At 40.6% G+C, this 27,347-nt stretch overlaps 1 protein-coding gene across 1 annotated transcript; it reads left to right on the forward strand.

The window, feature by feature from the left end:
* Nucleotides 1-25,524, forward strand: hcrtr2 (hypocretin (orexin) receptor 2). Its single transcript, XM_079559494.1, has 7 exons — nt 1-329; nt 13,816-13,994; nt 18,672-18,915; nt 20,268-20,383; nt 22,974-23,194; nt 24,343-24,464; nt 25,290-25,524. The coding sequence occupies exons 1-7, from the start codon at nt 131-133 to the stop codon at nt 25,457-25,459; spliced, it is 1,251 nt and encodes a 416-aa protein (XP_079415620.1). The 5' UTR covers nt 1-130; the 3' UTR covers nt 25,460-25,524.
* Nucleotides 25,525-27,347: the final 1,823 nt, after the last annotated feature.

Below are 27,347 nucleotides of genomic sequence, written 5' to 3' on the forward strand. Positions count from 1 at the left end.
ACGTCACACGAGCCGGCGCGAGGGGCGCACGCTCTTATCCCACACTGCTGCTCGCTGGCAGTTGAATCTCCAACCCGCGACCAGTGCAGACGCGCAAGAACCAGAGACAGCAGCGCTCATCACTGACAGTATGGAGTGCACCGAGTGTTTCTCTCCCGGGCATGTGGCCAACCGCAGCACGGACCTTCATCCAAAACTGGACGAAGACGACGACGACGAACTTCTCAGATACATTTGGAAAGAATATCTCCATCCCAAGCAGTACGAGTGGGTGCTTATTGTGGCGTACATCATCGTCTTCTTCATGTCACTCTTAGGAAACTCTCTCGGTAAGTCCATCAACTTTTAATGCGCTGAAAACTGAAAACCATAGCGTAAATCATGGTGATTGACCAACGTGCATTTCTGCGTAAAGAGATCACCAATCTATTCATCTAGTGCCTTTAGCTCTTCATCTCTCTGGGAAAGAGGAGCTGTTGATATTATAGCTTTGTGCAATGGGTGTAATTAGTCAAATTGTTTTCAAATCCTCCGAAACTGGGTAGCCAATTTACAAAAATGGTCAAGGGCTCATTATAACTGTTGAAGCGCTCTGTGTTGTTGCAGAATAAAAATCACACCGTTAAGGACACTTCAACATCGCAATTCTAAAATAACCTGTTGCTCGCGTTTTTATTGGAACATGAGAGCAAACGTGCGTCCTGTGCTTACAGTGATTGATTCTGAAATCCGCAGTTGGCACCAATGCCTGTCTGCTCTGACAACCCAGAGCCTATGCGTCAACAAAGGAGACAATCAATCATTCAGATTAGAATAGGGAAGTCAACATAATTTAGTTTCTGGATGTATTTTAAATGTTTATCTTCAAGAATGATGGCAGTAATTGATTCCAGTCTTGCATCCACACTCTACAGGTTTCAGAATGTAATTAAGTGAAACCAATGACTTCTCTCTGTATGAGGCACCATTTGATTATGCTAACAAAGATTGTGTAAAATCAACTTCTCTTAATAACCCTTTTGGCTCAAAAATATTACACATCGGAGGGGAATCAGCGGGTTGCTTTGTTTGTCTTGTGTTAAGTAATTCAGTACATTTACTTAATTATGAACACAATAGCATTGATCAAAGGCTGCTCTTTGAAGGCCAGTAGAATCCTGACCCGCAAGTGCCAATTATTTCAGCGACTGCCTGGACTGTTTTCAATAAACCTGTAAATAAACATATAAACCTGCACGGCTGCCTTCAATGTCATCGCAGAAAGAAGAGCCGTAAAAGAAAATCCATTCAGTCAAGGCCAAGTATTATTGTACAAGTTGTCTGTGAGATCGGGCGGCAAGAAACGTCACATCCATTGAAGTCTGAAAAAAATCTGAATGAGAGTGAACTGAAAACCAGGGTAATGAAAAGTAATATGTTTGACGTCAAAGACTGCATTTATTTGAAATAGAAAAACAAGGATTATAGGGGTTATACAGGTTTATAAATGCTGGTATGTAATATAACATTTTGAATCATATCTGAATGATGATGTGTATGATTCAGATATGATTCACAATCCACACAGTAAAGTAAAGATATTACTGCGCGGACGTCGAAGTTCTTAAAGTGTTTTTACGCCTTACAATATAGTGCCCCTTTTTCTCCGCTTAGAAAATCGACATGTTTAATTATGTGTAACTAGACTTGGATCTTGTAACACGTAACCGTATTTAAATTGGGGAAACATGGAAGAGCTTGGTCGCTTCTAACTTCACCCCCATTTGGCCCCATAGAGGAGAGGAGGAGAGGCTAAATGCTAACAACATCTTTGGTCTTTTGGTGTGACTGAGACCAGACAGGTACGCATCAACTCCTCTCAGAAGTTTTGTCCTTTTCATGCCATTTATTTATATCATTTATGTGGTTTCTTTGTCAATAGCATCTTGGAAGATGATGTTTAATGGCCATTGGATGTGCACCTAAAACACAAGAGGCAAAAACATAACTGGATTTGAGTTAGCATTTAGATCAGAGGACTCTTTTAGATGCTAATTTGTTGGGTTGAAAACAGCTAAAAACATCTGGATCGTTCATAATTTGCTATGCTAACAGCTCCTGGAAAAATGACATTGAACAGGCTAATGGACTAAAGTTGCTAACTGTCCACATAAGATTGAACGGCACTTTTACTTTTCATTTCTGCACAGTTCAGTCACGTCTTATGAGAGCGTCAAACACAATGTCTGTTTCTATCATTTTTTTAGGGGGTTTTCAACTATAAAAAGATTTGGAATAAAGTCAATGCTTCTATTTTATTCTTCTTACTGGGGGAAATGTTACACAGTGTGGCTTTTACACACATCTAGATCTACTTTAATAAAATAAGCGAAAACATTAGAAGGAAGGCAAATGATTTTGGACCTACTTGGTAGTGTCTTTGCTGTGTGATATTGAACTGGCTATGAGTTGCTTTTAAATGTGGAACTGAGTTAATCGTGTGTTGGGGTTGTGGCCTATTTTTATTGTCCGCGTAGATTCTGTTTTGCCAGTGTCTTTGGTTGGTTGATTGTTTACATCATATGTTGTTTTGTTTTTTAAAGAGAACTGACATTTTTATGTGGATCTGGATCACAGTAGACCATTTTTAAGTTGATTTTATAACACAAAGACTTCATGACATATAGAGGTTGAAGACACATTCAAGGGGCCGGACTGAGATGATGATCATGCTGGTAGATGCCCCTTGCTCCCCCACACCCACATCTTCAGCCCACGCCATACATTGAGCATCAGTAAGATCGGGGTGTTCAAAGTGCAGCCTGGTGGCCAAATGCGGCCCTCAGACCATTTTTTTGTCGGTACACATCATCAGAGATGGTCCACTTTATTTGAAATGTAATAATTCTACACAATTCTAACTAGTGATGTGACATTCACGAACAAATTGAGTCTTTTGAACAGCTCTTCACTTACTTACTTACTTTACTTTACTTTACTTTATTTGGCTTGGACAGGGTCCCACTACACAACAAGACACCACAATACAGTACATTTACTCCACACACTCAGAGTCACCACTTCTTGTCATTTAGCCGCATCACTGAAACTCTGCTGTGAACGATGGGAGCCGAGTCCCTGTAGAGAGACGGTTACTTTTTATTTTTTATTTTTTTAATTCCTCTTAAGGGGAGAGGCGTCACTTTAGTTGTGCATTCTTGGGAAACAAACATCACTGCTGGAGTGGGGTGGAGAGAGGAGTGTAGGATTCCACACCTTCCGCCTGTTTGCTCGTACTCCGCTCTCGGCCGCCTCCGAATGGCAGCGACATCACCGCCCACTGTCTCCTCTTCAGCCCGCCCCGGTCATCTCCACTGTTGCTGCAGCCCATTGACAGTATACTGCAATGAAGAGCTCAAAGTGAGCACGCACAAAGCAACGCGTTCGAGAAATAAAAGTCCTAATAAAATTTCAACCTGAAAAGACTCACAGAAACGGAATGATGGTATGAGTGTTTTATTAACGAACATGAATCATTATTGGGGCTCAGACCCCGGTGGAAGACTGAACGAACGATATGGAATGGAATGGCTTTGACGAATGATGGCCATGATCTTCCCCGGAGCCTGGACCCTGGTGGTGGTGGAAGAGACCTGGGTTGGCCACTTGATGAGCGGAGCCGAGGAGGAGCCAGGCGGAGAAAGGGGTGGAGGAGGGTCGTAGCACGGCTGGCAGACGGCTGAGTGATTGACCAGGGAGCTTAAAAAGGGGATCCTGAGCGATGAACGGCTGGTGAGGGGATGAGCAGCTGCGGTGATTGGCTGTTGTGAAGGTGCGGCTTGAGCGGGGTCCGTGATTGGACGATTGGAGTGCGCTGCAGGTGATGAGGTGATGAATGAATGCAGCTGGTTGGTCTTCCAGGTTGAATTTGCGCATAAGCTTCATTATGAAAAACTATTTAGGGGCAGATGAGAGATGAGCCATAAACTCAGGCTACAGAGAAGATTGCGTTGAAGCTAGGCACTTCGCTTTCACTTGCATACGTTTTTTTCCCTGCCACGCGAGGGAGAGATGGGCAGAGAAAAAGTTATGTGAATGAGAGCAATAGAAGCTTAATCGGGCTGTGTGCTTGTTTTTTGTGATAGAGGGAAATATCGATGTTGTATTTTGTGAAATAGTGACATTTTTGTTAAAATAAAGTCAATTCGGAGGGTATTTACATTCTTAAAAAAAAGAAAAGAATAATAACTCGAAAGAACGGCTTTTTAAAGAGACATGGGTCCCATCACTGGCTACAATAGCTTACCACTTCCAAGTATGGTGTGAATGAATAATGCTATGTAAAAGAAAAGTCCAGAAAAGCGCTATATAAAGTCTGCGCAGGATTTTTTTGACTAAATGGTAGCCACTATGCCGTGTGCTGGGCCCCGGGGCAGCACAGAGCGGGACAAGAACAGACTGAACAAGCTGGTCAAGAGGGCCAGCTCTGTCCTGGTGGAGGGACAGGAGTGTATTAGCCAAGCTCACTCACTCACAGCCATCATGGAGAACACCTCCCACCCACTGCATGGGACAGTAGAGGAGCTGAGCATCTCCTTCAGTGGACTGGAGCCTGAGGCAGCTTCAGTGCAAAACGTTCTATGCAAAACCAGGTGGAACAATCTCTGTATCACAGGCCCTTTATCAATCATCTGCACTATGACTGTTAACCTTGCACTGCATTTTGATATTTATATTCTGTTCTTATTTTTATTATTCATATTCTTTGCTCCTTTTAGCGTTTTTATTATTAATTGTACATAAGATACTTCTATTGTTTGCATCCTGTCCATCTTTTGTTGCACAATTTCCTGACAATTTGCACCCCCTGGGTGTTTCTTGAGAGCTTTAAGAAGTGATTTTTTCCACTGACTGTGTCTTATATTAATATCTCATTAAGGTTTGTGATATGGCAGAGGAAATGATGGATGTAAGTGAAAGTCATAGAGAGGTTCGGATGCAGAAACAGGGCTGAATAGATACACAATAACTTGGGTTGTAGATCTTTGTTACTGTGAGTTGGTTCAGTTGATTTGTAATTCAGTTTTGATGTATTTTGTGCCTGAGAAGCAAGACTCTATCGATACTGAGAATCACTTGCAATTCTAAAATCTGTGTAGATTACTAATGTACAAGTTGTATACATGAACAGGACCAGTTTAACAAGATTTGCAGCCTTTGTGGTTTGCTATTTGTGATTTCGATTTGAGATGCATCAGATAGGCAAGCAAAGTAGAGGAATTACAAGGTCAAGGTTACCGGTAGTCCAAAAATGGTTTCTATGACAATGCCAGTGAATGGACAATTGGGAACACATTAATTGGCTGGTATTTTGACCATCAGCCCATTCACTCCGTGTCTTTGTGTCCAATACAAGACTTTAATTGCAATCAGAGGCTGTCACCATGTTACAATACGAGTGACCATCTCGTTCATCACCCATTTGTGTGAAATAACAATTTGGATTGATTTGATCTCAGAGTCTGTCTGATACCAACGCATGTTCAGAATCTGTTATTAGATGAGTCAGTCGTCTTATTGCATCAATAATCAGGCTTAAAGGAAAAACATCCTCACAAGAGGCTTGTAAATAGTAATTTATATTATTTATTTATGTGTTGATTTATTTCTATTATTGTCTCTGTCTTTGTTTGCGCTCTTGACACATCATTGTACATCATCCATTCAGGCAATATGGAGGAATTGTCAGCAAAAGGAGACAACAACAATGTCCTTGAGCAACTGAGCTATTTTTTACATAATACCAACTTTTTTGACATTTATTTTATGTGCTGATTTCAATTGGTATATTGGTGGCATTTGGTGGAAGCAAGAGTGGGATGGCATATAAAGGTGACGTGCTGGACCTTGTAACCTTCGTAGCCACATGGTGAACTGTATCAAATGAATAGATACATTTAGATGGACTGGATATTTAAGCGTTAGCCATGCGAATTTATAGAGAATCTATGAGAAACATATTTGCCATGAAAGGATTTTTGTTTTCATTTTAAACAAAAGGCCGAGTCACAGCGAGAGCACATTTATAATGAATTTATAGTTTGACTGTATAGTATGTTTCAAGCATAGGCCTCCAGCATTTTAATAGGCTGTTTTCATGTTTCAACAACACTGGTTTAAAAGACAGTCAATGGAAAGAAGCTGAAAAGCAAGATTAATACAGCAGACCCAATCCATCCCAGCATCATTTTAAAATATTTGCACAATCAGTTTTATTTGCATCACAATGTATTACAATGATGACAATCTCTATTTGCACAATTCAGAAAGTTTGATGCACCTTCACAGTCAGTCCGTTCTGGAAAAAGTGCATATTTAAGATAACATTCAATCATAAATAATGAATATGCATCAGTACACAGAGCTGTTTCTTAAACATCTACCACCTCAATTTGTGACCCTGCACCTCCACTAGACTGTGTCTTAAAAGGTGTAAATATAAAATACAAAATATATATTTATTATATATGAATATATATTTATATATATTTTATATATAAATATATAAGAATATATACTTTTTTATACTCGCTGAAGGAGAAGACCAGTACGTGTACCACTATGTGAGAACCACTGTTATACAGGGTATGCCAGTGATCTCATAGCAACAGCAGGTCAGCAGAAGGCACATTATTATTATTTTTACACTGAGACGTCAAAAACTGAGGTGTCTGGTCATGCAAGTACTCGATATGGCCCCTGAACCTGATTAAAACTGGAGCACAAAGACCTCTAGACATTTTTATTTAGTTAGTTATTTTGCTCTTATGAATTACATCAACAAGGAAAGGTGCATGTTCCTTTGTGTTTGAACGTTGAGAGGCGGCTGTTGTTGTCAATGTTTCTGAAAAAGAGACTCTCAGCTCATACTTAAGTCGAAGCTCAAGGCTGATAGGCACTACAGCCCCACATGCTTCACAGACTTAAATGACAAAGTGTTCTGGTGAAAATATATGTTGTCTTGGATATTGGGGTGCTAGCAGCGTCATTGTGTTGTCTGTGGCAGTGAAAACCTGTGTAATCCAATTCCAAACTGCAAATAAATATAAGATGGTAACAGACTGAGCTTTGGAAACCAATATTAATGAAAGGTGCCATTTTTAGTGATGTATCAGAGTAGGTCTGTTTGGCATATTCACTGAAATACGCATTTCCTTGCACATTTTCAGCCAAATGTGTGCAAGATTGAGATGATTTGGTCAAGGTGCTTTATTTGTCATTATTCAACAACTGTACAATGAAATTTGTCCTCTGCATTTGACCGTCCTTCAACGCCACTGGGACGACCTGTAAAGAGCAGCATGGAACTGCCTGGATCAGCTAAAGAAATAAACGAAGTGGAGAATTCTGGATATGGTGAATGGGTACAAAATAAAGAATATTTAGAAGAAAGTCTGGGCAAGAAAACTAGCAAAATGTACAATGTCATTTCCTGTAGATTTGAAATCTCCAAGTAATATTATCAGTTTTAGCTCCTGCTGGACTTCAATGTACTGTCCTGAAATCACAAGGTGCTGAATATGATAATGAGACCGAAGCTTCTGGCACAGTTTCTACACATGTGCTCATCAAAGTCTCCTAAATGCCAGGTATAAAATAGCACGGCAATCAGGATAGAATGTTTCTCTGCAGGAACCAGGAGTCTGACCTTAAAGCTTTTTCTTTAGCTTTTAAAGCAGCTTTCTACGGCTTCTTGTGTACGCTCCATGAGCTCTATCATGTTCTAAGAAACTTCACAACAATCTGTACTCAAAACACAAAGAAACTGTTCCTCCGGATAATGACTTTAATGATCTTTCTTTGAAAAGCTTACCACGTATGTCATTATTGGATATCCATCCATTGTCAAGCTTCACTGACACGCGAATGGAAGACTGTCTGGGTCTGTTTCCATTGAATTTCAAGATGTGACTAACGGGTGCAGAGGACGAGAGATCTGAGAAATGTGATGTGTTTTATCTTATTCAGTTCAAGTGGAGACAATAAACTGTAGATTATTCCCAAAGTAAAATGACAAGAAAAGAAACAACACATTTTATCTCGGGGAAAAAGCCTGTTGAGCATCCATCCACTCTTCTCTTTCCAATGCAGTATGAGGCAAAAACCTTTGAACTTTTGTGGCTGTTATTTACAATGTTTTGGTCAATGGGAAATCCAGTATCTCTGGAGTAGCACCTTATACTCTAGTCAATACTTTAGACTAGAGTACACGGAGTCAGGCTGCCTGGCTTTTATATCACATAGTTTTATGACTGAACTGAAATGTACATTTTATCATTCTTGTCATGATCCTCAATCCCATAAAATGCATACAGCTGGCCACAGTTTCCCATTCTTTTTGTTGCACAAATCCAGACAAAGCCACACTAGGTATTCCTTTTGAAACACCACTTGAGCTCCAGGAAGACAACCTTATTTGAATGAAATAGCAATGTCCCAGGACAAAACCAAGCAGATTTGATATTAATTGCACTGTGAGAGTGTGCTGTGTACTGCAATAAAATATCTAAATAAAATGATTACTTTTATCCTCAAGCTAAATGCATAAAGAAAGTCGCATTTTGTAATGTAGAGTTAGTCATTCATCATCACTGAGCATTGATTTATGATGTGTTTCTTCTTGGATATTGACAGCCTGTCGAGAAACCCTCCCTTGACCAGCTGCCACTTATTGTTCTTCAGAGCACAATAGTGTATAAAATGTGAGCTAAATTGTCCTCTCACAAATAAGGGGAAAAAAGTGAAGTGGGTACAGCGATACGAGCGATCGCGATGTCGTCACATCCGTTGGCTGTGGTAGGCATTTTACGTTTTCATATTTGATAAACATTTTATTAAAATCCTATAATCAGCAAAAAACAATGTCCATAAACAGTGCATTGCTTCTCTTGCGCTGTAACAGATCTATCATTTTATAAAACCGAGTTAGAGACCTGGATGCATCAGCTGTTGCCTACCATTCACCAAAACATCCGGCGAAAATTGCGGAAGTAAACAATAACAGCGATCGCTCGTATAGTCAAGTGGATAAGGCTGCTGCCACACAGTTTTTGTTTGTTGAATGTCTCTCTCTATGTGCTGTCCTCCAATATAGTCTAAGGGCCAAGTGGGTTAAGATCCACAAAAATAAGAAAATGGACATAGACATAAAATGCAGACCTTAAAAGGAGAAACAAATTTTTTCTCTCTATTATTTTTACATATTGTTGTATTTATTATTTTACTTTTCTCTATTGTTTTCGTTGTTTTAATGAGAACTGCATAACAATCACCATCCAGCATTTACTAACAGGTCCTCAAACTACAAGTCAAACTACAACTACAAGAAAGAAATGCAAAGTGCAATATAAATAAAATGTATTATTATTATGTTCACTTTGAGAGGGACCATATTTTCATGACTGAGTGAGAGCATCTCTAAGCTCTTGTGGGCCGTTCCCAGTCTACAGTCTTATGATCTAACAGGTCATCTTCTTTAAACAGATCAAATCTCCAAAAAACTTCAAAGAACATGCAGTGCAGGACTTGATGTGGTGCAGTGGGTGCTACAAAACTTTACTCCTGAGGCGTTGCAATGTGAGAGAAGCAAAGTGACCAGTTTCTCTTGGGCTTAATTATAAAGTTAGTTGCTATGTCGTGGTTTTCAACTTTAATTCTGTTTGTGATTTTTAGTTTGTTACTTAAGCATAGATACCCTGCTCGTCCACATGAATCAGATGTGAAGGCCCTTCATTCACATTGTTTTGTTCTTTGATGTAAACAGTTGGGACTGTTGCTTATACTGTAAACCTCTGCAAGTCTATTTGATTTCATCTTAGTTCTTTTTTTCCCCTAAAGCAATTTCAAAAGCTTCTCCAATGTCTTATTTTTTTCCTACAGAGAACATGTGATTGAAAAACTAATGAAGTGTAAAGAGTGTATGAAAAGTGAGCGTTCATAGAGCTGTATGAATTACAGAGATATAGGATCAATAAAAAGAACATGCAAATGAGGCCTTCTCCAAGTAGATTGTATGTTGCTTACATCTTATGCTCGAAGATGATGGAGGAATAAATACATGAGTATGAGGCAAACATGCTTAGACACACACTTATACAATTTGCATGGAGACGTTAAAGCATTTGATTAGCATCAAACATCATTTCAGAGATATTGAATTCTTTATTTTGTCTTGCCATGAACAAATTTGCCATTTGTTGTCATCAGTACACAATGTAATGACCATAGTACTGTGTTTACCTGCAGTCAATTACCCCTTCATAACCATAATATTAGCAATAACCCACACGGCCCTGTAAACACCGGCAAAAAAACAGAATTTTCTCATATTCCATCCATCCATCCATTTTCTTCCGCTTTATCCGGGGCCGGGTCGCGGGGGCAGCAGTCTCAGCAGAGATGCCCAAACTTCCCGATCCACGCACACCTCCTCCAGCTGTTCTGGGGGGACCCCGAGGCGACACCAGGCCAGCTCGGAGACATAGTCCCACCACCGTGTCCTGGGTCTTCCACGAGGCCTTGTTCCTCTAGGACATGCCTGGAACACCTCCCGCGGGAGGCGACCAGGAGGCATCTGAAACAGATGCCCGAGCCACCTCAGCTGGCTCCTTTCGACGTGAAGGAGCAGTGACTCTACATTACATACTCATTACCCAAATCTCATGACCATAGGTGAGAGTGGGAACGTAGATCGATCGGTAAATCGAGAGCTTTGCCCGCCAATTCAGCTCCCTCTTCACCACGACAGACCGATACAGCGACCGCATCACTGCTGACGCCGCACCGATCCGGTGATCTCACGCTCCATCCGTCCCTCACTCGTGAATAAAATATATATCATATTGCGTTTTTAAAAACCTGAATATGACCCCTGGGTTGCTTCTTTCCTAACCAGAATATTTGGTCATGTATACGCATATCAGAACATCCCCATTGAAAGGAACATTAATTTGTGTTCTGTGCACAAGGAATCTTGGTTGTTTGAGCATAGGAAGTACATATGCACCATCTATGTCTGGCGCATCACGTTCTCTCCATCTATTAATGAACACCTTAAAGTACAATAGTGTCAAGTACTGCTGGTGGGTCAGGGCCGGCATCAATGCGCAAACAAAGGCGATTGCTATCGGCCCCATGCTGCTGCTGTTAAGAAGAAGCGGAAATGATGTGTATTTGCGTCATGATGTTCTATGTTTGTTGCTGAATAGCAGGGAACATTATGCCAATTCATATGGTTTTAAAATAGGAAGGATATGTGTATTTTTTAACCTTTTTATCCCACTGCAGAAAAACTAGTTATTACGTTTTTGTAACACTGCGCTAGTGACCGATCAGAATAGAATTAAAAAGCATTAAGACATTTCATTTAAAAAACACAATTTTCCCTTACCTTTAGTGCCACCCCCTATTCTCAGAGCACCAATGTGACTGAACACAGCTGACAAAAAGCAGCCCACATTTAATGGGAATGATGAGAAAGAAAAGTTGAGTGTGTGCCAGGAATCTCTGTGCCGCACAAAGAGACTTCCCACACGGCCCGCTCATACAAACGTTGTACATTCACTGTAAACTTAAAGGAATAGGCCACCGTTTTTACATACTGAGATATGTTCTTACCTAACCGTAGCCGAGTTAATATATCCCCGTCTGGTCTTTGTCCGTGCGCTCTGTCAGGCAAACGGAGCACATACGCAGCCTCTCCCACATGTCACATAGCTCCAAAAAAGCTCACGATAGAAGCTACCAAGCTCTTCCACGTGTTGCCTATTTAAATAAAGTTACGTGAAGTGTTTATGCGAAGTATATTTACACAGAAATGTAACATGTCGATTTTATAAGCAAATAAAAAGGGGCACTATATTGTGAGGCGTAATGATACGAGGAGCACAACGTCCGCGCAGTAACTCCTAAAGACTTCCCCCGCTCACTTCCGTCAATAGAAGCTGCGTGACTTGTAGAGAGCCTTTTACAACAAGCAGAAAATATATTTTCGGAAAGTGCTGCGCATTCCTACCTCATGGTCGAGGTCCTGAGTCCTGTGTCGTCGTCCGGGGTGAGTTGGAAATCTGTGAAACATTACTACACTATATACTTTCCGCTTGTTATCACAGCCCACATAAAAGGCATTGTTCACAAGTTATCGTGCTAAAACTTGACGCTTCTTCAACTGTTTTCTGCGAGCTCTCTGCAAGTCACACAGCTTCCATTGACGGAAGTGAGCGGGGGAAGTCTTTAGGAGTTACTGCGCGGACGCTTTGCTCCTCGTATCATTACGCCTCACAATATTTTTATCCTTTTTATCTGCTTATAAAACCGACATGCTACATTTCTGTGTAAATATACTTCGCATGAAAACACATCACGTAACTTTATTTAAATAGGGAACACGTGGAAGAGCTTGGTAGCTTCTATCGTGAGCTTTTTTGGAGCTATATGACATGTGGGAGAGGCTGCGTATGTGCTCCGTTTGCCTGACAGAGCGCACGGACAAAGACCAGACGGGGATATATTAACTCGGCTAAGGTTAGGTAAGAACATATCTTAGTATGTAAAAACGGTGGCCTATTCCTTTAAGTTCAGACCTGACAAAACAATGGTGTCAATCACAGCAGCCATCACACGGTTCTGCTTAGGTCACCAAAATGGCAGCTTCATAGAAAAAGTGAGACATCCTATACATCAGGGGGCACATTCTATGCAGTACAACCAAAATAGGATTTAGTTAGATGTGAGTGCGCAACATTGGTTTTAATGACTTTCTACGATCGTGGAGGCTGTAACCTTAACCTAAAGAGGAAGTCAAAGAGTCAAAAACACACATTCAGGAAAAAGGACATTATCTGAACTTGGAGCAACATAACCACCTCTACTACATCATAAAGACACAAGTGAAACGGAAACCTGAAACTAGGAGGAAAAGCTTTATGATAACGCAGCTACAGTGGTTTGAAATGCCTTTCCTGAGCCCAGGCATTCGGATTAGAGGAATCGATCAAATGAAGCCAAGACACGTGACCAACGACTCCGCTGGAGTTCGAGGATTGATCCGAGCTAGCAGCTGTTTAGGGTCATTCCGCCAAATCGGTGCAGCTTGGTTAGCCAACTCCGGATTCTAACCACGCTACAGTCGCCTACCCCTGATGTGTGATCATTGTTAAATGCTTACTTTATGAAGATGGTGGTTTTAGTGACTTTACTAGTGCATTTTCCTTGTTTCCACACGATTGATCAGAGCTTTAGCTCATAGCATTAGCTTTGGGAGTGCTCTGTGCATCATCAAGGCCCAAACACATTCCCAGCACAGATCGGTGGGCGGGTCTTTCACAGTTTTTATGGTATTGATGCCAGAGAGAGCTGGCATCGCTAATTTTTTACCATTTAATCTAGCAGATTTGTTCATGTTTAGCGACAGTTTTCACTCGTCTGAATGGGCCGCTGTACATCCCTCTCTATCAACAATCTTTGTAGTGTGTTACTCCGCCCTTCTTTCTTCTACCACCAATCCACTGCATTGCATAGTGAGTTGCTAAAATGTAATACAGAGGGGTCGAGGAGGTGAAATTAAAATTAAAAAGTTGGTGAAAAGCTGGAAGTAGTTTTGCTCTGCATTAATCGGCTTGAACGTAGCCCCACAGTATCTTCTGTCAGGGCATTGATTGTGGCATTATACAGTATACGTGTATGGTTTTGTTTTCTTTGCATATCCCCTCATTAAAAAATTACATATTACATTAAACTATATATGCTGTTAATTTACTGTACATTATTCTGTTCCAGTTTGTTTTGCTGTGTGGAAGAACCGTAACATGCGCACCGTGACCAACTACTTCATCGTGAACCTGTCATTTGCCGACATCCTGGTGACCATAATCTGTTTGCCGGCCAGCCTTGTGGTGGACATCACAGAGACTTGGTTCTTTGGAAAGACACTCTGCAAAATTGTCCCATACCTACAGGTACTACACGTTTACAACAGTTATTGTTGCCTTTGTTATTATTTTGTTATTAACTTGGACTGGCCAGATAAGGAGATATCATGTCTATTGCCCACCTCGGAATCACTAGTATCACATCAGTATTTATCAATAAAAGAAAACTATGAGAGCATGTGTTTGCATGTGTCGATGGGTTTTCTCCAGGAGCTCAGGTTTCCCTCATCAAATCAGCATCAAAACATGCACAGTCAGTCCTCTTGTTAAGTGATTCTGACCATTGGCCTAGTTTAACATCTGGAGATGGGTCCTCGGGCACTGCACTACGGTCGCCCTCTGCTCCTTACAGGTTGCCCCAGCAGCACTGAAGGGTGGATCAAATGCAGAGGACAAATTTCCCCATGGGGACAATAAAGTACACTTCAACAAAAGTATAGTGGTGGATTATAAAGCAGCAGATATAATTGTTGAAAGCTCCACATAGTGCAAATCAACAGGAGCAAGATATTTAGTTATGAGTCTGATGGCAGGTCTGGAGTGTCCAGCGTGACAATAGCCAGCTGTGACCTGACCTGCAAGTCCAGAAGATGTACAGGTCATGGAGAGATGGGTGGCTACAGCTGATCACTTTCTCAGCAGCACGCACACAGCGCTACAGTCTGTGCTTGCCCCTGTGTGTAGCACACACTTGGACTTGATGATGGCCGTATAGAAGTGCATGAACATCTTGGTTGGCAGCTTGGGTTTCCTCGGATACCACAGAAAGAACATCCTCTGATGAGGCCTAATTGATGAGGGAGCTGCTGGTTGACTCCCACTTAGTTGGTGCCCAGAACGTGGAAGGAGTTCATAAAGAGATACCTAATATGTCAAAGATATAGAGTGTTTTAAAACAGACAAATACAGTCCCACAACCTCCTCACTCAGAGCCTTGAACACAGCGCGAACCATTTATTTTTGCATTTGTCCTGAATACATGCCAAATAAGATCAATTTCTGTCTTCGCTACATTTTGTCTGGTATGATGTATGAAATGCTAATAAGTTGGGTATGACTTTGTACTTGTTCTGAAATTGCTTTTTTTAAAGGCCTTTGTGATGCAACTTTTATCACCTTTCAGTTAAATTAATTCTCTCTTGGTGCCATTACTATGCCATCATCGTTATAACTTGTGGAAGTTCATAGCTGCTGTTCTTGCACCGAGGCTTGATTGACTTCAAAGGATTTGTTTGCAATAAAACAAAACAAACTCAGTTTAAATTAATTGGCCCTGAAATGTCATGAATGAAAGCTGGGCTGTTCCCTCACCACCACCAGCAGCAGCAGCTACTACACACACCAGTGCACAGAACGAAGCATTTACTCACCTTTATCTTTCAAAGCCAGAAAGGGCAGCAGTGGAGAAAGGTCTGTGTAAAGATCTGCAAAGGCTTTTAGGCTACAGTCAGACCAAGAAAAAAGGGTTTTAGAGACAGCAGATGCCATAAGGAGAATAAAGTGACTCCTAAGTAAAAACGTTTTTTTTGTTCATTGCTTTCTTTTGTTTTTACTGTTTTTTCCTCTATTTAGATGCCGCTATTTTTTTCACATGCTTTGAACCATGCGGCTTATTTAACAATCAGATTTCTAGATTTTTACAGTTATTCTTAATATTGTGTGCGACATCCCACCCATACGACACTAGATACCTCTATTTCAACAATAGTTTTGATGGTAGCCTGTTCAGTTTGTAAACTCCACTACCTTAAGGTTAAGGCCTAAGGTAAGGCTAGGGTTTGTTCTAGTAGGCCCACATATTTTTAATAATTATCTTGTGTGTCAGAATGCCGGGACGTTTGATGAAAAAAAAAAACGGCAATTAGACCTGAATGTCGGGGGGGTTGTGGTGAAGAAACAATGGGAGATGGTTTCCCACTCATCTGCACAATAACTCAGAGGTGGCAAACCCCATCACAGTCTTCCTCTTGTAAACAATGTGGACGCCTGTGGTTTAAAGTGCAGCCTGTGTAAAAAAATGTTTCTTTATAAATTTTGTTGGTGCGGCTTATATTGCTGCGCGCTCAATAGTCATAAAATGACGGTATAACGTGGCCAAAAGACAACAAACAGGACATTTTTCCATACTGAGACGTGTTCTTACCTGAGCTTAGACAAGCTGATGCGCACCTGTCTGGTCTTTGTGCCCGTGGAAGAGCGCGTTAGCTTCTAACTTCACCCCTGTTTGGAGCTATAGAAACACATTGGGAGAGGCCAAATGCTAGCAACATCTTTGGTTGTTTTGCGTGACTGAGCGCACGCACAAAGACCACATAGGTACAGCTCATCTAAGCTCAGGGAAGAACATATCTCAGTATTGAAAAACGGTGGCCTGGTCCTTTAATCAAGAACATGTGTAGAGTTTTGTTTCATTTACTAAAGTCATGCATCCTCCTTAAGTCTGTTGCTAAGCATTTAACAGCAGACAGATCTCCATTTGAGTAGTTTAATTATTACCAATACTCTGAGGAAGGGAGAGGTGTGGTTAGGTTAGGTTGCTTTATTTGTACCCGTATTTGTCTTGCAGTTCTGATAAAAACTAGTCAAACATTAAAACACATTATACAAAGATAAGCGTCACATACATGTTTAAATATAAAGCTTGTTAATGCTCCAGATGCTAACAGGATGTGAGAGAGCAGACGAGCTGCGGTGCTGGTGACAGAAAGACGTAGGTGCTGCACAAGGATGCGCTGATTCTGTCTAATAAAACCAGATGAAGTCCAGTCTAAAAATGTCTATGCCGACTTTCTATCAGGAGTTTTATCATATATCTATGGCGAGTCAAGAGGGACAGTCCAAAGATAAAGAAAATGCGGTTGTTTATAAATGATTTACTATTTTGCTGCGGCCCGGTATGCAAATGCATCACGGCCTGGTGGTTGGAGACCACTGTTCTAGATAACATGTTATTTATTTATTTTCATCATATTGGGTCAAAACAAGATTTTAAAATAATGATCAGGAACAAAACAAGGCTGAAATAGAAATGGATTAGGAATTAGGAAATGACTATAACTGAATTTTGTACAGCTTTACATTACGGTGCATTTTCTATTTCGGTCGATATTATAATGTGCCATTATACTTACTGCCGGTATATACTCGTCTTCCTCTTCCGCGCTCCAAACACGAGCCCCTCATCGTCTGGCTTCACAAAGTTGTGATCCAGATTGTCTGTGCTAGTAACAAACCAGCTTGGCTTGTGCCAGATGGTTTTCTTTTGCACTCTGCTCCGACACATGAGCGGAGCACTCTGAAGTTGCTTAGAATATCTTCATTTCAAAGATTTCTGAGTTGGGCAAACATGTTCATTGAGCCTGTTCCAAAAATAACTTTGAGAGTCAGCCTTGTGATCCATGCCAGATTCCGAGACTCCGTCCCAAAAAAGAACAGAACTTTGTGAGAAATTAAAGACTTGTTTTTGTTTTTTATCTGCAAAAACACTTGTGAAGTGCTTGTATTTCTATTTATCAAGTGTTACACAGTGTGGCTTTAAATTAATTAGATTTGGCATAAAAGTGATTTTGTTGCTTGATGTTACTGGCTCATGGACACTCCCAGGCAGGCTGGTGTCGCTGGTGGTAAACCATAACATTATGACCATCCAGATGGACATGGCAATAGGATGGACCTTTTTCAAAAGCTCCACTTTGGACAGACTATGAGTGTGTTAGATGTTTTGCATACTTGTCCCTATTAAATAAGTAAATAAATAAATGTGAGAAAACAACAGAGTGAGAGTGCTTCACTGGGTTAGAGATATGACAACTGTGCAGACAGGTGCTCTTCCAGGACAATCAAAAGATGAAATGAATTGCAAAATACACCCTGATGACAAAACAAGTAAGCCAAGTAGTCCAAGGCACACTGACTGAATTAAAGTCCTTTATTCTAAGCAGGACGCCAGCACTTTTTTGACCGGTGCGCTCCTCGTTTTTCAGGTGGTGTTTTCGTTTCACTTGTGTCTTTCATGATGTCATACAGGTGGTTATGTTGCTCCAAATTCAGATGATCTATATATTTTCCTTGAATGTGTGCGTTTGCCTCCTCCCGCCGCGTTCACTCTGCTCTGAACAGCATTGCCGCTAATTCCTACAGCTCTAACGCACCTGCTGCATTTCACGTTGACAATACAAAGGAATCAAGCGCACGTGCCGTGCGATCCGCGTGTGTGTACGCACCTTCAGTGTGCTCTGATCGGTCTGGGCGTCTGCGGCACAGCCTTTGTGTCCGTAGACCCCTCAGTCACGTCCCTGGTTGTCGGGTCCTGGCTTCATGATCTGACCAGCATGTGTGCGCCCTACTCCACGCTCTATCTCCGTCCAACCATGCTCACTCCAGCGGCCCCTTGTCCCGTCTCTCAAGTGTCCACTGCGCACCCTTCCATTTGCGTAGCGGCCTGTCCTGGCTGCCCTCGGTCGAAGTGCCTTTCGCCCTTTTTCTGCTTTAAGTGCGTGCCATAGCGCAGGTGTCCCCAATGGCACGCAAAAAGGATTAGCAATAGTCAGGTGACTGGGCAACCAAGACAGGGAAAGCTGAACATTAAAATAAGAGCAACTGAAACATGCAAAAGAAATATAAAACTCATTTTGTATGCCGCTGTGCCAGATGATAAATACACCACTACGCACCTCTTAAGCTCTCACCTTTTTTTATCCACAGACAGTCTCGGTGTCCGTTTCAGTCCTGACCCTGAGCAGTATCGCCCACGACCGCTGGTATGTCATCTGTCACCCGCTGATGTTCAAGAGCACGGCGAGGAGAGCACGGAAAAACATTGCGTTCATCTGGCTGGTGTCCTGCATCATCATGATCCCTCAGGCAATAGTGATGGAGTGCAGCAGCCTGGTCCCCGAGCTCACCAACAAGACCAGCCTGTTCACTGTGTGCGACGAACACTGGGGAGGTACGTCCTGACAAAGAAAACAAACACACCCCTGTAGTGCAATCTGAAGACACGTATACGTTTGTGAGTGCAATATTTGTGTTAAGTACGTAACTTTGGAATGGAAAGGGATAAAGACTAACGTAAACAGTTACCTGCCAGTTTAGGGTTGGCATTTATACAGACCCAAATCTCAAAGCAAATTGACTGCTGTTTGGATGTAAAATAAATAAAAAATAGAGCAATCAGATTTGATCGATATAGCTCCTTCCTTGCAACAGCCAAAAGGTGCACAATGCTTTTTTCAAAGTAAAAAAGAATCACAAAACATAAATGAAACAACAAATAGAATAGGCTTTTCCATCTTCAAGGTGTCTCTAGGTGAAGCCAAAATACAGCAAGATGTCTGCGTATGAGCTAGAAAAATACATAGGCCACAACACAACATAAATGCTGCCAGTACTACAAATATAAATTATACGATTGATCAACTTTTGATTGAGTTTTTTGTTTCCCTTTTTCTAAAGCCCAATATTGCCACGGGCACCAAAATGGTTCGGGCTGGCCCTGCACAGGGGTGTTCCTTTGTGCCATCCGGCTGTATAATGCAGCCACTGCAGGGAGGAGCGAAAAAGGAGAGCTGGACATTTGTCCTGTGGTGCCTTAATTGACTTTGTTGTGCATTTTGTTTTTTCTGGTGAGAGTCCGTCAGCAGAGAAAACCTTTAAGTTTTATTATATATATTTTTTATATATTTGTTATTTTCCCCCCAAATTTTCCACAAGAAACAAGCGGTGTACATAAGAGGATACTTACTCAGGCCTCCTGGGCAAGATATAAGTTCTCCATTTCTCTCGTATTTTGTAAACTTTGAACTTTTTTTCTGAAATGAAATTTTTTCCAAAACAAATATTGCATATACAAGATTGAACTCAGGGGTCTAATCTAGTTAGGTAGTTCCTGTAAGAGTAAGAAGTATGTAACATTGATGGAACAATGAGGTACAGGCAGTTTAAATGCCAGCAAAATTACTGATTAATTTTACCCAGACCTCTGACTTGATTTCAAAAGCTGTCAATTTGCAACGCCCTTTTACTCCTGCTGCTGAGCAAGCGTTTGATTTATTAAACATAGGGCAGTCTTTGGAGGAAAGGTGAGGATTAATATAGCCAGAGAGCAGATTAGCCTGATAGGATATTTTTCAAAGCCCAAAAAGGGAACTCATCTTCAGACAGTAATTAAATATCTCAGAGGGATTTACTGACCTAAGTGTTAACCAGATTAACCCTGAAGTAATTCTGTTAGAAAAGCTCTTTGCATAATCTCCTCATAATGGATTACATTCTAATGAAACATATTTCTTCTCTCAACAGCGGATATCTACCCCAAAGTCTATCACATCTGTTTCTTCATTGTGACGTACTTGGCACCGCTGTGTCTGATGGTTCTGGCATACATCCAGATCTGTCACAAACTGTGGTGTCAACAGGTGAGTAGAGAGAGGCCATTTAAAATCTACATTCAAAACCGCTGAAATGCCTGAAACTTGTTGCGCAGTTGGATGCAAATTAGTGGTGTCCGAATTTCTTATGTCTTTACTCTTTTAATGGGGTCCCATTGTACTTTTCAATCGGATATCTCAAATTATTAGCCTATTGAAAACTGCTGTAGCATAGAAGGATTTACTGTCAATGTGAGATTTACTGTTTGTTAATCTGTGAAAGATAGAAGAAGAAGAACTTTATTTTTATAGCACCTTTTACAGACATAGTCACAAAGCGCTTTACATGAGACAATTGTACATTCACTCCATACTCGGTGGCGGAAAGCTACGTTTGTAGCTTCAGTTTCCCCTGGGGGAGACTGTCAGAGGCGCTTTCGCGCTTTCTGCGCCAACGGACCCTCTGACCACCACCATACAGTCACTCACACACATCATTCATCCTGGCCTATTGTGCATGTTTTTAGTGGTAGGGGAAACCGGAGTACCCGGAGGAAACCTACGCAGACACAAGGAGAACATGCAAACTCCACACAGAAAGGCCCCGTGCAGGTGGGAATCGAACCCGGACCTTCTAGCGGTAAAACGAGAGCACTAACCGCTGCGCTACCGTGCCGCCAATCGATTGTTGCATAAATCGATAGCGATTTATACAACAAGCTGGGTGTCAAATTCAGTGTGTTTTACAATATTATTAGCCTGCTGGTTTAGCGAAGTGTCAAGTAACTTACCTTACTCATGACAATGAGACTATCCTTTCTTTTTGGTTGCCATACAGATGTATTCGATACCCATCCTGACTCAAAATATCTGTATGCAGAAAGGCTTTTATATGCTTTTCATGATTTTCCTGTGTATGAAGACGGAAAGTCTATCAAGAAATTATGTAAATATCGCCAAACTCGTGTGAAGGTATGTTGACCGAGAACTTCACGTCAGTAAATAACTCGGCCGGAAGCGTGTATGGGTCTGTAATATCCAACAATGACAGTTTGTTTGCATATCGAAGTGCCGCATTTCCTTGTAAGTGAGTTGGAACAGATGTAGGTGAAAAAACACTGCATAATTGTTTTTTTGATACATCAAAGATTTAACACAAGCAATAGGTTTTGATTTCTATACTTTCTACTACTACTTTAATTCCACCATTAACTACCTTTAAACATATTTGATATATTTTACACATACATGTATATTGTATTTTAATGCAATTAGCATTTTTACATATTTACATTTGCAACATTGGCACACAATGTATTGTAGACAAACCATCTGTCGTTCTTTCGCTCATACAAGACGTTTCTGACGTTGTTTGTAGTTCAGGAGCGGCTTAACAAGAGGAATTACGACACCTCAGGCCCATGTCCAGGATCCGTCTGCGTGTAGTGCAGTGTTAATTTCATCGATTAAAATATTTAGTCTTCATTTTAGTCAAAGTGATATTTTTGACGACTAAAATTGGACTAAAACTAAATTAAACGTTTTTCATGAGACTAAAACTATGACTAAAAATGTCCAGATATTTTAGTCGACTAAAATAAGACTAAATAAAAATGAAAGGGAGAGACTAAAATTTAGTTGACTAGATTTACTTGCAATTTTAGGCGACTAAAACTAGACTAAAATTGAAGATATTTTTTGGACTAAAACTAGACTAAAATCGAATTACATTTTCAAGACTAAAACTAAATTAAAATACTGGCTCTATCCACTGACTCCAGCCTCAGTCCACTCCTTGTGAAGGTCCCCCATGGCCTTTTCCAGACTGCGCTCATCCCTGCGGCTTGTGCACCTTTTTCCTCCACACTTTTTCTCTCCACTTAACATTCTGTTCATGTGCTTTGATACAGCACTTTGAGAACATCCAATTACTTTTGCTATTACCTTTTGTGGCTTTCCCTTCTTATGGAGGGTGTCAGTGATGGTTTTCTGCACAACTGTCAGGTTCCTCTACTGAACCACAGAGAGACCATTTAAGATCTCAGGGGCCCTTTGCAGGTGTTTTGGATTAATTAGCTAACGACAGGGTGACACTATCAAAATTATAACAAACAAAGGCTTGACATACTTGCATACATACAGAAATAAATGAACTTTTTTCACACTATTTTAAACTCTGAGTTTCACCTGCAGATGTGATAGGAAGCACAATTGGGAGGCTTCTTATCATGGCGCATGACGCACATCCGGTTTGACCAATTTGCTGATTTCGGCTCCAGCCTCACAATGCACAGCTACTTGTTGCACACCAGATATGTGCAATTAGTCGCTGATTGCCCCCACCTGGCCTGCTTCTGCTGGCAGGTGAGGGGCGGGGCAAATAGGCAGGTGATGGGAGGGGCTTGTCGCAGTTTGACAGCACACATATCATTTCATGTTTTGTTTCTCATAATGTATGTCGTCTACTGAATTGTAAAACAGTACTCACAGTCCCCAAGTAGCATTTTCCCCAGGTACTTCGTCATTATTTTGGTCACTACTTTTCACTTCTTCCTGAGTAAAATAATTTCAAAGCAAAGTTACTCTTGTTTGAGTGAATATTCCATCGACTCCAGCCAGCTCTGTTTGTATTTCTTAGATTCCTGGAAGCACTTCGGTGTTGCACAAGAAGTTCAAGACCTTCCGGTGCTCCTCTCCGAGTGCGGGCTCTGGAGAGTCCGTGAGGGTCCGCACCAGCACCGTGTGTGCTGAGATCAAACAGGTGCGGGCCCGGCGCAAGACCGCGCGCATGCTCATGGTGGTTCTGTTTGTGTTCGCCCTCTGCTACCTGCCCATTAGCGTGCTCAACATCATGAAGAGGTGAGGGCTTCTACAGATCTGAACACCCACTGGATGAATGGGATACAGAACATGAAAAGCTGTGGCAAAAACAGGAAATACTGCCTACATTCAATAGCTGTAAAGTATGTGCTGCGATGTTGTATTTAATGTAGAATGTGATGTTGTCAGAAGACTCTGTGCTAGTTTAAAGGGGTTAGATGCAAGTTCGTCATTTTATGCTCACTACTGCCACCTCAGGTCTTATGCGTAAGTGCAGCTCATGCATGACGGCACTTCGGACCGAATTAACACCGTTTTGTAACCTGGCTAACACCATGCTGCTGTGTGCGCTCGAATTATTTCGAACTGCACAACAGCCTGGGGACCATGGCCGAAATCTCCGGTGGATTTGGGAACCAATCACAGAGCGAGGAGGGACGGCAAGACGATGACGCGCGATTCGATATACGGAAGCTTGTAGATTATTTACGGATAATAAAAAAAAAGTTTATTTACGGATCCAACGTGACAGCAGCAGACACGATGGTATTTTTTGATCAAGCTTTAGACCTTGTTCTAAATAATTTAGCTCAAAAGTTTACAGCGGGTACGTCATACGTCATCTCATACGATGATACGATTGGCCATGGCTACGTGCAGACGCATGAGACTTTTTTTTTTTTTTCCGTATCGCCCAATAAACGAGTATGGACGATCGTAAACCACACCTCTCCTACAAGAAAATGAATTGGTGGTCCCCAGACTAAATATCACTTGTGATTTTAGTCTGGTGTTAGCCAGGCTAACCGTTTTGAGTGACAGTGCAAGATTTTAGAGGCAGTTGTGGTGAACAGGTCTGAGCTCATTCTACACACTGGGACATGGCTGGAACATGTAGGGGGAGGAAAATACATCATTTTAACATTTTTAAACTCTGTATAGTCCCTTTAAATAAGCTGAAGTTATAACCCAAAGGCAGGAGATTAGTACGGTAATGCAATTAGTACCGTTTCTAATACCAAACCTAAGCCACTCTTGATGCTATAATTGTTATTTGACACTAATACTATTTAAATACAAGTACACGTGACATATTTTATGAAATGCATTGGCTCTGAAATGTGCTTATTTAGATCATGCTTTTAATCGTTTGACTCTTTAAGTGTATTATTTGTGTTCATTTGCAGGGTTTTTGGGACATTTAAGAATTCAAATGATCGGGAGACCATTTACGCTTGGTTCACCTTCTCTCACTGGCTTATTTACGCCAACAGTGCAGCAAATCCCATCATCTATAATTTCCTCAGTGGTAAGCATTTCAAATGTTTTCCATTGCCCTTTGTGATGAACCGCGATATACAAGGTCTTTTTCTCCATTAGGTGCATAAATGCAACATCAATACAACAAAATGGTGTGTGATTTTCTTTTAAGTAGTCACCGTTTGATGACGCTATTCAAGGATGCATCTGTAGCTGTCGCAGCATAGCACATAAAAGGACAAGCACAAATTGTTTCTTATCCATTATCTTTCCAAAAGAATGCTATAAATAAAGCTGAAATAAATCGTTCAGAGAATTCTTAGGAGTTGCTTGGGCTTAAGCATTGAAAAACCCTTAGGAATCACACAGTCGATGCCTTGAGCAAAGATGTGGAACAGAGAACTTTTATGAGTCATACCAAAACTGTACCAGTGAAAGTTTTCCAAGTCTTTTTTTTCTTCTCCAAAACGTTTGTTCGGAAGAGCACAAGTTTTGTGAGCAGTGTGGGCAATTTTCAAGGAGTGAGAGTTGTAATTTGAAACATTTATTATTTATGAAGTTTCTCCATGGCTGATAGGCTACTTACAGATTTAACACAACTTGAAGAGTTTTCTCAAACTTCTGTCTAATTTCTTGGTTAAAAAAAAGGAAAAAAGGGAAAACAAAGTATTATATGAGCTTATTTTTTCAGTCTAATTTGCCTCGTCGAAATAAATCTTACTTTTTGCAAGATAGGCAGAGTGCGGGAGATTCTTTTCTATAACATTTACAAGCATTAAGCACAATCGCTGCTCACCAATACTAACTCTCCATTGGAAAAGCATTGTGGATGCCGTTTGAACTTGTGATAGTATTTGTGCTTGTTTCTGCACAGGTAAATTCCGTGGAGAGTTCAAAGCGGCCTTCACTTGTCACTGGTGCGGACACGGCCAGAGCGGCTCTCAGAAGACCCGGATGAGAGCCAGCACTGACAGCAGAAAATCCCTCTCAACGCAGCTCCACAACATGGACAATGTGTCGCGCATCTCTGACCAGATAGTGTAATGACGAGAGAGAAGCGTATTTACATAAAACATTTTTCTGTTCAACAATCACTGGATAATTCATACAGCATAAGAATAGATTTCCAAGATGATGAAAGCTCATGCTTTGTGAATGCGATTGAGTGAGTGTAGTTTGTTCATGTGCCCATTGGGATAGAAAGATATTTTTACATGTCACACATTAAGGCTGCACAGTTTTGTAAAAAAAAAAAAAAAAAATACTGATTGTAAATTTTCTGAGTACCGGTACTGCAATTTGGATTTTCATTTTTATAGATATAAAAGACATATTGAGATTCCAGGCACATAATTTTGGTGCTCTGTTATGTACAGCTCAGACGATTGTAATCTTTTGTGATTTGTGACCATTCAATTTGTGATTTTGATTCATTTGCAACTTGCAAGTAATTGTGCAGCCCTACAACATAGTGATCATTCTTACTGCCAACTCGGGCTCTGTGAAGAATGGCCTTCTAGGCCCACTTCCCTGACAGGTTGAACAAACAGAAAAAATCTAATCATCACAATCCTAAGGAGGATCTTAATTAAAACAAGAAAAATAAAGCTTACTTGGTTATACTTTATTTTTACACTACCCTTGATACATTGTACCTAGCTAAATTGAGTACAATGTTATGGGCTTTGTAACAATGTGTAATAAATTGTACCTATGGGTTAGATACACAATGGAATTACATGTATTTGTAGTTTGTAGGTACATAATGTAAAAAGACATAACTCTAACTCTAAACCTAACCTTGAGCCCTATAACCTTAAGGGTCTCGTGTCCTATTACATCATGTACTTACAAAGTACTAATATAAGTTATTCCATTGTGTACGTACTACATAGGAACAAGTTATTACAGATTGTTACAGAGCACATTGTAACTAAATTTAGTTACATTGTACTAAATTTAGTTAGGTACAATGTATCAAAGTAGTGTAAAATAAAGTGATACCGCTTACTTCTTTAACATTTTATCATTGGTCAATAAACTGACTAGCATGTGCATAAAGGAAAGAGAAAATCGCTTATTTTTTATTGTTATTTGCACACCATAAAGTTCAAAATGAGTGGTATTTGTTTCGTGATATGTTCCTGCCTTGAGCTGATATATTGTATTTTTTTTCCAAAACGTTGAATAGATTTTGTATGTGATTTAATGTGAATATCTGTAAATATCATAATTTTAAATCAGATCTATAGTGAAACACCACGATTAATATTCGCCGCAAGAATGTGTCTTAAGAAATGTAATTTTTTTTGTGGTGCAGCAAAAACTAATAGAAATGGTGTTATATCGAGTCAATCATGATTTCTAAAGGCTAATGTTTACTTTTGTGCTTCAGGGGACTCCCAGTCAATAATGCTGGACTTCCACACAGAGAGGCCCTGTCAGTCATCACTGATAATTGGACTGAGCAAGTGCAGCAATTATACAACCTGCTATATCTAATATACATGAAGTGTATTGACAAGAAATGTCACAATGAGGGGAAGTTTTTGTAGCAGCTCCAAGCCAAGATAAATTATCTGAGACTGGTTAAGAAATTCATCATAAAATGAAATACAAAATGGACTTGAACTTGCAGATGTATTTTTATCCGCTTCTAAAGGGACAATCCAAAAGGTCAAAGGTTTTGTTCTTAACGCACAAGCAGAAGAATCATAAAGAATCAATAAATAATAATTCAGTTATGCGCATGTCTTTTGGAGACTTCTTACCAGGAGCAACTGCTGTTTGGCATTCAGTGCGGATTTAAGCTTAAGGAAAAATGCATGTTAATGTAGTGAAGTGATGGATTTGTGCCGGTCCAAACTACCTCAGGCTTGTAAACGAAAGGAATGCAGAATCTCCCAGAAAGCTCTGCCTATACCAATACCCC

The sequence above is a fragment of the Gobius niger genome (assembly GCF_951799975.1).
Source record: "Gobius niger genome assembly, chromosome: 7".
Classification (NCBI taxonomy): Eukaryota; Metazoa; Chordata; class Actinopteri; order Gobiiformes; family Gobiidae; genus Gobius; species Gobius niger.